Source organism: Trachypithecus francoisi, unplaced genomic scaffold (genome assembly GCF_009764315.1).
Source record: "Trachypithecus francoisi isolate TF-2019V2 unplaced genomic scaffold, Tfra_2.0 Contig01474, whole genome shotgun sequence".
Lineage (NCBI taxonomy): Eukaryota > Metazoa > Chordata > Mammalia > Primates > Cercopithecidae > Trachypithecus > Trachypithecus francoisi.
The window spans coordinates 890137-903178 of record NW_022681435.1 but is presented as its reverse complement, the minus strand read 5'-3'; the positions used below and the strand labels follow the sequence as shown (position 1 = coordinate 903178).

General features: G+C 38.5%; 1 protein-coding gene across 25 annotated transcripts in view; it reads left to right on the top strand.

The window, feature by feature from the left end:
• The window catches only part of TCF4 (transcription factor 4), a 369074-nt gene extending 361219 nt beyond the window's left edge, over positions 1 to 7855 (top strand). For 23 of the 25 annotated variants that reach the window (XM_033238226.1, XM_033238190.1, XM_033238218.1 and 20 more), the window contains 3 exons: positions 2189 to 2418; positions 2909 to 3049; positions 3251 to 7855. In XM_033238226.1, coding sequence (XP_033094117.1) covers positions 2189 to 2418; positions 2909 to 3045 — 367 coding nt within the window. In that variant the 3' untranslated portion in view covers positions 3046 to 3049; positions 3251 to 7855. The remainder of the gene's footprint in view (positions 1 to 2188; positions 2419 to 2908; positions 3050 to 3250) is intronic. The other 2 variants (XM_033238351.1, XM_033238341.1) reach the window with 1 other exon arrangement.
• Positions 7856 to 13042: the final 5187 nt, after the last annotated feature.

Below are 13042 nucleotides of genomic sequence, written 5' to 3'. Positions count from 1 at the left end.
TCCAGTCTCCTTTGTGTAAGGTGTGGCACATGTTGGATGTATAAAAATATCACCCAAATGCTTAGCTTCCGGACAGGCCTGGCAGAGACTGTTTTCTTTTGCTTTTTACAGCCTATTTGCATAGTAGAATATAAGAGTGAATTAATTGTTACTTGATTTCCTTGGCACTGGCAGCAGTCAGGGATGAGGGCAGAGGAGGGATCGGTAGAAGGCAGAGAAAGAGGGCCTTTTCCAGTGGACTCAGTTGAGTTGCCTGTTTACCATACACACCTGAGGCAGACAGTGCCTTCTGGAAAGGCACTTATGCTGTGGAGAGAGAGGAGCCTGGTCTTACAGCATCCTTCTGTAGTGTCATCCTCCTTGCCCCTAACTTTTCTCCTTCACCCAAGTGTTCTTGACTCATGTGCATCATCTTTATGTGTAATGTGTACTTGCAACCCAAGAATACCACTCCCACTTTTGATTGATTGGAGCTTCTCAAGTGTATTTGGTCCTTATTGCCACTTGGAAGTTACCCAGAGATTCTCCAGAATGGAAGACCAGAGTCATAAATTTTAAACCAGCATTCATTAAGTATACATTGAATTGACTAGATAATTTCCCACATCTTCCAACTCCAAAATGTTGTGTTTAATCATCTTTATTCTGTGAACATTTCTGATGTGTGAAATTACCCTGTAGCTTGTTAGTCACTTCCATGGAGTTTCTTGTGATGGGAAGTCTACTGATGTTCAGTGAAGTTTGTTTCATTTTTTGTATCTCTCATAAGCCCCCCGAAAATCCTCACTTATGTTTATTCATAGTAGTCATTCAGAGCTTTGTAGCACATGCCGTTCTGCCTTCTTGAGACAAGACATCGTGCACATCTCTCTTTTTTACATGGTAGCTCTTGGAATATTTGAGCCCTGCTGCCATGAAGGTTTCTTCATATGATATGCTTTCCAGGTGGCTCATCATCCTCTTTGCCTTCATTCAGAAGTTTCCAATTTGTCACTGTGACACCCAGAAATGGACAGAACCAATCTTATCTTTTCAGACTATTCTCGGCCCAGCCATGTCTTTGTTATGAATCATGGAATATTTTCGTTTTCACAATCAGAAATTAGCTTTTGGCTTTTTTTTTTTTTTTTTTTTGTAAGAGACAGAGTCTGGCTCTGTTGCCCAGGCTGGAGTGCAGTGGCCTTATCACAGCTCACTGCAGCCTCCACCTACTAGATTCAAGTGAGCCTCCCACCTCAGCCTCCTGAGTAGCTGAGACTACAGGTGTGCATCGCTGTGCCCAGCTAATTTTTTTTATTTTTTATAGAGATGAGGTCTCACTATATTGTCCAGGCTGGGGTTATAGGCATGAGCCACTGCACCCAGCTTTCTGGCTTCATTTTTGACTCACAATGAGGTCATGATCATTCATAAGCTGTAGGTGTTTGTTTTTTTAATCGTTTTGCATGGCTGATACCAATTCAGGTTTCCCAAACTTGTTCTGGGATCATAAACATCTATAAGATTAAAGACCATGGAAGTCATGTTTTCCTAATCTTTTATTTCATACATAGAGAAAATGAGACTTACATAGTGGGTTGACCAGGCCTTCAAAGCAAGGTAATGGGGATACCTGGATAAAAGCCTCACTGTCTTCACTCCCACTCCTCTGGTGTCTTACAGATAGGCCTTTCTTCTTACTCCTGTTAAGCTGTCTTGTATTGTTTTGACCTATCAAAATCATTTTTCAATTACTTGTTTCCCCTAGGTTTCAGATGTCATGGTATGAAAGGTTTTCTCTATATTAAAAAAATGAAGTATAAACATAAAGTCTTTTTGAAGCATGGTTATGCAGCATGTGCTAAGCATAAGTTGGTGAACGCCTGCTTTGTAGAGTGTAACCCCATTGAATAAAAAAAGCTTTGTTTCTCCTTTCTGCCCCCCTTAACAGTATGGGCACACTTCGCACTCTAACTTTAATCTACGTCACTCTCACCTGTTTGGTTTGGGTTTAATGTCTGCAAGAAAACCAAGTATCTTGTATATTGTGAACTGTCACAGCCAAGTCGCAAGGTCCAGTGGATATAAAAATTCTGCCAAAGACATGGCATAAGATGGAAAAGTTCCCTGAAAACTCTGGAAGAAAACAATGTAGACACCTTCTTTTTCCCCACACCATTAGAAAATGTTGCATCCTTTTGTCCCACAGCAATAATGACGATGAGGACCTGACACCGGAGCAGAAGGCGGAGCGTGAGAAGGAGCGGAGAATGGCCAACAATGCCCGAGAGCGCCTGCGGGTCCGTGACATCAACGAGGCTTTCAAAGAGCTCGGCCGCATGGTGCAGCTCCACCTCAAGAGTGACAAGCCCCAGACCAAGCTCCTGATCCTCCACCAGGCGGTGGCGGTCATCCTCAGTCTGGAGCAGCAAGTCCGAGGTCAGTGCAGGCCAGCCTCCTTGCAGAACTCGTGAGGAGCTTGTGGCAGGCACAAGCTGAGATGGGCACGCCAGCCTTGAGCAGTGGCACACAGTAGACTTTCAAGCATCATTCCAAAGAATTGTTTCCATTGCAGACTGTATCTAAATCCTTAAGTAAGGCAGCATCCCTTTCTCCTGTAATTAAGTTGTAGGATTCTCTTATAACTAAGATTATATTGCAACTTTCCCTATATCCTTTCAGTAATTGGAGCTTAGTTTATTTGCTTTACCAACCTTTGCTTACTGTAAAGTGGCTGTACGCACTCACATGCAGTTCAGCTTTTACTAGTGACTGACCAAATGGATCACCACAGTACGTAGTAACTGTTCCTTTTGTTCTATAATATAAACACTGAGAAAAAGGTCCAGACACGCAAGAAGAGTGCATTGCTGCCCTCTGCCAGAAGCCTGAGCATTAAACAAAGATCCTGTGCTTTAATCCTCCACAGAAAGGAATCTGAATCCGAAAGCTGCGTGTCTGAAAAGAAGGGAGGAAGAGAAGGTGTCCTCAGAGCCTCCCCCACTCTCCTTGGCCGGCCCGCACCCTGGAATGGGAGACGCATCGAATCACATGGGACAGATGTAAAAGGGCAAGTTTGTTTTCAACATTTCTGAAATCGATCATTCGTAACTGTCACCAGTGTATCAGCTATAAAAGTGAATTTTACCCAAATTGACAGATACTTTCTTTGATGGAAAAAGAATTAAAAAAAAAAAAAAGAAGAAGAAGAAGCACACTTCCTCTGTTACAAATATATTAATGAATTCTTTTCTCTTTTTTCCTTTCTCAGGTCCAAGTTGCCACATTGCTTCATTAAAACAAGAGACCACTTCCTTAACAGCTGTATTATCTTAAACCCACATAAACACTTCTCCTTAACCCCCTTTTTTGTAATATAAGACAAGTCTGAGTAGTTATGAATCGCAGACGCAAGAGGTTTCAGCATTCCCAATTATCAAAAAACAGAAAAACAAAAAAAAGAAAGAAAAAAGTGCAACTTGAGGGACGACTTTCTTTAACATATCATTCAGAATGTGCAAAGCAGTATGTACAGGCTGAGACACAGCCCAGAGACTGAACGGCAATCTTTCCACACTGTGGAACAATGCATTTGTGCCTAAACTTCTTTTGGAAAAAAAAAAAATATAATTAATTTGTAAGTCTGAAAAAAAAATATTTAATTTAAAAAAATTGTAAACTTGCAATAATGAAAAAGTGTACTTCTGAAGAAAACTACATGAACGTTTTTGTTGGTATTCAAGTCAGCTAGTGTTTATAATTACTGGATATTGAATTAGGGGAAGCTCGGCTGCCCTAGTAACAAAACCAGCAAACGTCCTGATGACAACGAAGTGATGACATTAGCCATTCCTTAGGGTAGGAGGAACAGATGGATCTTATAGACCTATGACAAATATATATATAAATATATATATAAATATATATTAAAAATTTAGTGACTATGGTAAGCTTTTGTTCATTTGTTTCAGACTTTTTTCTCCTGTAAAAAAATAGTACTGATTAACTTTTTTAAAAGAAAGATTTTACTGTAAATATGGATTTTTTTTGTCTTATTTCTGTCCCTTTCCCTGGTTTGTTATAGTAACCTGCAGTGCCAACTCTGCTTCCAGAGGGGTAGTGCAGGATGAAATGCTGACCCTGACGTTGCTTCTCATTCATAAATAAGTAGAAAGTTGTTTCTCCAGTCTTTTGGGAACACAGGACTTAAAAGTCACATCATGTGTAGATATTACAAGCAGCATTACCAAGACATGGCAAAAAGAGTTTGTCTGAATTGTAATGTTGCATTTGTGACCCTATTCTGGGATTTTCAGAGGTACAAGGTTAGAATGCTACAATGTTACCACTGTGCCTTCCAATGTTTATATCATCGGAAACATAACATAATCAAAGTGGCTGTGATTTAACAAAATGATTAAAGTGTTACCTACCTGTGTAGCCGAAGTAGTGTGCAGTGAGGCGTTTCTGAATACATGGTCAGATTTTTGGAAAAAAACAAAAACAAAAAAAACAAGTAAAGTTCAAAAACCGTCAAATGAGAAAATTGCAAGTAGTGTGACAGAGCTGATTGATTTTGTTGCTTTCTTGATTTTTTTTTTCAAAATGGGTTTACTAAAATGTAGATGACTTAACTGCCTCCTCCCTCATCTGAAAAATGCCAATATTCAATCATCATGCAGCATTATAACAAGCCTTATAAGTCCTAAAGCATTAAGTTGCACTTTTTTGAGGAGGGGTAGTGCAGTATTTCTCTGGCCAGTATGAATGAAGTTTATACTTACCATATTTGATAGAAACATAGATCAAGCTATGGCACAGCGACTCATCAGATAGCTAGCTTTGACGTCTGGGCACAATTGAACCAACTTCCATCGTGAATCTTTATAATGATTGACTTTGGTGTATAGTGCAGTAAACAAATAGTGCTCCTAGTTAAGTATTTGTCAGCATCCTTTTGTCTCTAACTCGTTTCTATTTTTACAGCCACACAATTCTTGGCATGTATTAAGAAAAAAAAATCCCTGTTCAAGTAGTTTTTCCACCTATCAGCACTGAGTAAATGCCATAAATCCATTGAAATGGTCTAAATGTTCCATCTGTTCTCCTGTTTTGCCAGTTATATAGTAATGAAATACATTTGTAAATTTTATGCAACAAATGGCAAACGTATCATTATTTTGAAATTGTGTATGTAAAAGTTATATTTTTACATGTAGACTCTTGTTATTATGTGTTTTAATACATTGTATCAGTTTTTGTTTTTTTTTTTAACTGTGTGGTTTAAAAAGTCTCATTTAAATGAAATAGTGAGCTACAAGAATCAGAATTTTATGTTCATTTCTGAAAATGTAAGAACAAATAAGATAGTTACCACGTGGTCATCTTTTACAAACCCATAAACATTTTGATTAGCTGTGTGTGTGTTGAAAAACTGTAAATATGTTCAGTAGCGATAAAACTAAAATAACTTTGATTTGTTGATAAGTTCCTAAAATGTGGAGGTGGATTAAAACCTTAGGAGAATAGCAGAAATCAAACTTCATGAAAAGTTATTTTGGGACTTTCCTGTGAAATGTATGAACAAAGAGGCTCAGAGAAGGGCATGGAAGACAATAATGTATACTCTCCCCTCCTCCCTGAATAATGAAAACCATGTGTACTTGTTCCCTCTGTTATGTTAAAGATTTCCTTTTAGTGGTACATTCTGCACTCATTCTGTATAGTCTACCAAGGCGGGTATCCCTAGGAACAATATTATATAGGAAGCAGGTATACTCTGATCACATTCAGGATACGTGTACAGAAGAAAATATGGTGTTTACTCTTTAGGGAACTGGAAACACTCCCTGCATTGATGTACATTTTAAGAATGGCACTTTTGATACATGTTATCATAAAGGTGCTTAATAGAGCTGAATTAAAGTTTTTCAAATCTGTAAACAAAGCAAAAAAGTAAATTGTAGTCATTTGATTATTTTTTAAATTGGTGCTTTATATTTTGTTCTCACTCAGAGTAAAAGCTGCAATTTATTGTTCACCAGCTTTGATGTATTCATTACTCAGTAATGCAATACCTCTATTGTTGAATTCCCTTTGGAAATAAGTGAAAATTCTAATGGCCACCAGAAGCTGCTCGCTAGGTTTTGCTTGTTGGAGAAACATAATCTGCACCTACCCATATTAATTGGGTTGTATCCCCATTGAAAAAGAAAAAAGGGAATGTGGCCTTTTTAGTGTGTTTTTTATTGTTGTTGTTTTGTAATTATCAAACCCAGGTAAGATATTGGTATCCTGCACTGGATTTTCAAATGAAATTCAGCGGAAGACAGTTAAGATTAAAGTACTATACAAACATTTCAGAAGGGTCCATACTACACTCTCTATATGACAACACTTAGGCTGGGGATCTCTTTCAGAAACTCGGACTTTAAAAGCAACTTGGAACAGTTGATCCACCTCCACATTCAAGTAATTTATGAATATGCAGAATAGGGATCTGTTCATCTAGAAATTTTTACCATTTGTCTTCTGTGTAACTGCAAGGAACACTAATGTTTATACAACTGTCAGTCCACCCAGTGGTGCAACTGGTTCTGATTCAGTCTTCCGATTCCTTTTTGTTTTTCACTTTTTCCTATTTCTGAGGTTTTTTGTTTTTGTTTTTGTTTTGTTTTGTTTTGTTTGTTTTTGTGATCTTGATTTTGATGAGGGGTTGGGGAGTGGGGAGGGAGTCGAACCAAGACTTGGAGTTAAGAGGATTTTCATCTTTTGCATCCAACAGGCAGAATATGATCTGTGTCCAAAAGTGAACTTGAGTCAGGAATGAATCAATTTCAGCATAAACAAGCACAAAAATTTAGTCTGCTGGCTGACTGGAAGCAAAAAAGTCAAGATGGAATATGATGAATTCCAACACAATGGGGCACCAAGGCCTTTAGGCCTCTCTTTTTATTTTGCTTTGGTTTTGTTTGTTTTTCTTTAGAGACATGCTCTTTCTCATGGGACTTGAAGTGGACTCATCTTTGTGCAGTGCTGGTTTTGCCATACTCATTTCAAGTATTATAGACATATGTAATGGTGAAAATATATGAACTGTGGCCTTTTTCATTCTTGTTACTTGTGATGCAATTAAGTGAAGATAAGAAAAAAAAAAAAAAAAAGCAGAGATTTACCATGTATCAGTGCCTGGCTTTTTGTTATAAAGCTTTGTTTGTCTAGTGCTCTTTTGCTATAAAATAGACTGTAGTACACCCTAGTAGGAAAAAAAAACTAAATTTAAAAATAAAAAATATATTTGGCTTATTTTTCGCAGGAGCAATCCTTTTATACCATGAATATTACAAAAAAAAATTGTCAGATTCTGAATATTTCTTCTTTGTAGATTTTTGGAATCATTATGAGTAAAAGTTTGTTACTTTATTTTACTATTTAAAAGATGTTATTTTACCATGTGTTACCAAGATGAAATTGTATGGGTAGCTTTTTTGTTTGTTTTTTGTTTTGTTTTTGTTTTTGTTTTTTTTAGTTGTAGGTCGCAGCGGGGAAATTTTTTGCGACTGTACACATAGCTGCAGCATTAAAAACTTTAAAAAAAATTGTTAAAAAAAAGAAAAAAGGGAAAACATTTCAAAAAAAAAAGATGAACAGTTACACCTTGTTTTCAATGTGTGGCTGAGTGCCTCGATTTTTTCATGTTTTTGGTGTATTTCTGATTTGTAGAAGTGTCCAAACAGGTTGTGTGCTGGAGTTCCTTCAAGACAAAAACAAACCCAGCTTGGTCAAGGCCATTACCTGTTTCCCATCTGTAGTTATTCGATGAAGTCATGTACATGACCGTTCTGTAGCAATAAATGTGCCATTTTTATAAACTGTTTCTGACACTTGTTTCATTTCATTTTGCATTGTCCATAGAGCTATGATTCTCTTCTGTAAGTAAAACGCATCTATATTTCCTTTTCCAAGTGTTGGAGGTATTGACAGCTTAACAAACAAAACATACAAAAAAAATCACAAAACAAATTGAAAAGCAAAGCACATGATTGATCAAGGAAGAGATGCCCTTAATGAAAATGGAACGGGATGCATACAAAACAAAAAGAAAACTGTCTAGAGGATTAACTAATTGAAGGAATATAATTAATGTGTGTGTAACACTGAAGCTATGCATTTGAAGAGCTCTGAACTGCACCAGTGTTTTCGGTTGTGCTGCAGGTTGCTAAGTCAAGTCAGCCTTAACCTTTTGCATCAGTTGGTCGGCTGTTTGGCAGAACAGTCTCAGCTAGATCTTTTCAGTCAAAAATCTAAGATGATTTATTTTGTATCGCTTTGTTAAAAGCTGAATATTGTTAACCACAGTTAATATTAACACTGTATTTATACTTTCTCAAACTACACCCGCCCCACCACTTCTGGTTGCCTCTGTTGACTATTAATCCAGATGTAAACAACCAGATGTTTTTTCTAACTTGTACAAACTGACGTGTGTCAACTATTATGGAAGGAAAAAAATGTACAGATTAAAATTATTCAGTGTTATGTACTGTAAGTTAATATTTTTGTAGAATGAACATCAAACTACTTTGCAAAATTTGGAGGCTATTTCAACATTGCACTGTAGAAATGTAAAGTAATGTATGCAATGTAAAGGAAAGCCTGCGGTAGCTGAGCACTTCATAACAGAATGTTCTAATCAAGTACGTGGTATTTGGGGATGTCTCCAATATTGCTCTTGTATTCTTACTAATTGGGTTTAGTGACTAGTTGAAGGAAAATGTTATAATGCCATTTGGTTCACATGTGAAGTGCCCTCCATAGCCAAATGTTGGGGTGTTTTTTGTTTGTTTGTTTGTTTTGTTTTTTTGGTTTTTGGTTGGACTGTGCAGATATTTAAATTTTATGAAATTTCCAAAGATTTTGGTTGATAACCCCCTTTTATCTTCTAAATGACTTGAGATGTTCTTATGTTCTTACTGTGTGTTTTAAATATATATAAAAGAGCCGCAAGCATTTAGTCTTTTAGTATTATATTTGATCATATAACTACTACTGAAAAAGGGAGGGGGGAATGTGCCTGGGCTCCCCTACATATCTCTTGTGTAGTGTCTATTAACATTGTTCTTTGTTAGAGAACCACATAAAGGGTACATTAATCTTAGATTTTGGTGCATTTTCAAGGGGAATTTAAATTGCTGGAGAACCTAAAGTATTATCCAGAAGTTAAGATCACAGTAATTTTAGAAATGAAGAAGGGAGGAGTATCCAAAGGAGTTGAAATAGGGAATCATTTTTAGCCTCATAATTCGGTCCATTAATCTGAAACCAAGTGAAATTTATATTCTCGGCTTCATTTGTAGAGCACCTTTCTCTTGAGGAACAGCCCAAGAAATTTCATGCTTAAGCCTCTTTAAGGGAGACATTGAAATCACACCAGGATCGCACATTTAAATTGCATTTGGGACGCTTCATGCTCCGCCAGCCAGAAGATCACTTGTTCCATAAGGCATTCTCATTCAAATGGGTTACAAGTCCACATTCTCACTGGTCACAGCCTGTGTTATAAAGAAGCATAGCCAGTCTTTAAAGGACTAGAAGGGCAAGAAGAGCCAGAGTCACTTTGGTATTCTTGAGATATCATTTAAATTGGTAAGGTTTGATGAACAAAGGTGCCTCAAGTGAAAATTCACGTTTTCAGGAAACGAAGACAATGCCACAGCTACGAGAAAGCAATAGTTACAAGCCAATGTGCATTGAGGTGCAGCCCTACAGAGCTGCTGGGTGCTGTGGGGTCAAAAAGTGAAATCAACCAGGCAGCCAGTATCTGAGTATTTGCAATGTTAGACATTAAGATTACTGAATCCAAACCTAAATATAACAAGTATAGTTTAGGCTTTTTGTGATGGAGTGGTGTGTATGTAAAAGTGTTTCTTGCCATTTTTGAGTTCTGGGCCCTCTGAAGGTGAATGAAACCACTCGATAGAGGGGAGAAAAGGGATATATGTATGAAACGTCACATTCAACTTTTTTTTCTTTTAAGAGATAGGTTCTCCATCTGCCAACCAAGCTGAAGTGCAGTGGCTGCAATCATATCAATGCAGCTTCAGCGTCCTGGGCTCAATGATCCTCCTGCCTCAGCTTCCTGAGTAGCTGAGACAACAAGCGTGTGCCACCATGCCCAGCAATTTTTTTAAAATTTTTCCTACAGACAGAGTCCTGCCATTTTGCCTGAGCTAGTCTTGAACTGAACTCCAGGGACCCTCCCAACTTGGCCTCCCACAGTGCTGGGCCTGGCCTTGACAAATCTCTCTAGTATCTAGGCATGGATACTTGTTCATGGGGCAAGTTAAGAAAATCTGGTGTAAGATACCAAAATCTTCAATACTTGAGAAAGGGGGGAAAAAATCCTATTTACCTTGATTGAAATGGTTGAGCCTAACCAGAACTGGACTGGTGTCTGGCTTTTACAGAAAGACCCTTTGTGTAACAGAAAATAATACAGTTCCTATTAACATCTGTTACACTATATTTAGAAGTCAAATGGCTTTAGCATTGGCATGAACATTCTTCTAAGAGGAAGCTGAAACTTGCCAAATGCAAAGTGAAAATGCGCATGCAGAATCAGACTTGCTGTTTTGAGGTTTTTGACCATAACTAGCCCACAAGTGAGGAACTCTTTTGTTCTTGAGCAAAAAAGGACAAAATTTTGGAGAATAGGAAAACTTGATTTTTGTAAGGAATTATTTTGTTTTACACATCTTTATTTGTGAGTCTCAGTGAGATCATTTCAAAGATGGGCAAATGTAGGCAAAGTGATGTACTCAAGTGCTTGGGGCTAAAATAAGTAGCCAGTATCCTTATGGTGAGCCCAGGGTCACTGCATTGACCCACCTGTTGAACAGCCACTTGGCTTCCCACCTTTAATATTAGGCCTCCCCAACCAGCTGCCCACAGTCTCACTTTTTGTTTGTTTTGCTTTTATTTTTTTCTGATGCCTTTTCGTGAATCTTTTACAGGAGACTTTTTAAACTTCCCTGCAGTTCCCTTTTTTAACCTATTCTACAAATTGTTGGGATATAACTACATGTGAGAATGTTCACGCAGCAAGAGTCTGCTAGCCAAACTCAAAATTTTCACTCTGTCCCAGCCACTTTTTTAAAAATAAACTTTGTCCTTTGGAATAATTTTAGATTTATAGAATAGTTGCAAAAATAATACATAAGATTTCCATGTACCCTTCACCCAGTTTCCCCTGAAGGTAAAACATCGTATAACCATGATACATTTGTCAAAACTAAGACATTAGCAATGGTCCTTTATTCGAATTTCACCAGTTTCTCCACTAATATCCTTTTTTTCTGTTCTGAACTCCAATCCAGGAGCCCACACTGCCATTAGTCTGGCCCACTTAGATTTTCAGTGCTACCATGGGCAGCACAATTCAAGTCTGCACAGTATCCCGTGATCTCAGGGTCTTATCAAATCACATCCACACACCACCCAAAGGAACTATAGTAGAAAATCAATTGACTTTCCTTTTACTGATCCTCCTATTTATTACCATCTCTCAAAAATCCATTCCTCTTTCATAAAAGGTATTGCAGCAGTAAGGAGAAGACGGGAATGGAAAAGGAGCAAGAGGAGACCCAACAGCACCCATAACCTGAAAAATTTAAATAATCACATCATCCATTTATCAATTGACTTATTATTGAGTGCTGATCAAGTCAAAAGCACTGGGGGAGTTAAAAGGCAACAATCCGGGAGGCTGAGGCAGGAGAATGGCGTAAACCCGGGAGGCGGAGCTTGCAGTGAGCTGAGATCCGGCCACTGCACTCCAGTCCGGGCAACAGAGCGAGACTCCGCCTCAAAAAAAAAAAAAAAAAAAAGGCAACAATCCCTACCTGTCCAGTGGAAGGCAATAGATGCATCTATATGACCAACACAATAATTACCTGAAGGCAGGAACAAACTGCTGGGGAGCGGTGGAAAGAGACACTGCGGCTGCTTCCAGAAAAGATGGGATATTTGTAAAAGTGACCTTCAGCTGTGAGAAGTATTTTGGCAGGCAGAAAAGATAATGGATCTAAAACAATGGCAAGTGTTTCTGCACTGTAAAGAAGTAGACTTGTAGGAAGACAATTATGATAGCTTAAATGATGACTATGCATTTTTTCTCATTTTCATCACCTTCCTGCCACCCAAGCAACAATAACTGGAAACCCCTGGCTGACCTTCGGGGTTTACAGAGTTATTCAAGGCTTGCGTGTACAGAATCTGCATCCTAGCTGAGCACACTCGCTCACACCTGTAATCCCAGCACTTTGGGAAGCCAAGGTGGGATCACTTGAGGCCCAGGAGTTCAAGAACAGCCTGGGCAGCAAAGTGAGGCCCCTGTCTCTAAAAATAAAATTAAAAATTAAAAAAAAAAAATAGCCGGGTGTATTGACCTGTGCTTGTGGTCCCAGCTACTCAGAAGGCTAAGACAGGAAGATAGCTTGAGCCCAGGAGGTTGAGGCAGCAATGAGCCATGATCACGCCACTGCACTCCAGCCTGGGCAGCAGAGTGAGACCTTGTTTCAAAAATTTTTAAAAAGGAAAGAAAAGAAATATCCACATCGTATTATTGATTATTCTGAGGATGTGTAGGAAAATCTAGGCCATTTTAAAGGGAAGGCAAGTGAGGCCTTGAGAACTTAGCTGGATCTGCCCAGTTCCCTCAAGTTCATGCCCAAGCCCTAAAAGGAACTCTGGTTGCCTGATCCCCTATCCATGAACCGTTTGCAACATACCATTATGTCAATAAAATGATACTTTAGCCCTCCAGATGTCTACAACCCAAGAGTATGTGTAAGCAACTAAAATAGCAAATGGAAGTGATGGGGGCTATAGAGGAACAGTGAAGAACTGGGCAGGGAGTAATTGATACTAGGAAGATTGCTGGGGTATCCTACAGAGCATGGTAGCCAGGACAAGGGAGAGGTTTCGGTATGGAAATTTCCATGAAGGAGGGGAGAAGCTGGTGGTTATGGATAAGAGGTGGTGGGAGGCAAGGCGCAGAGGCTCA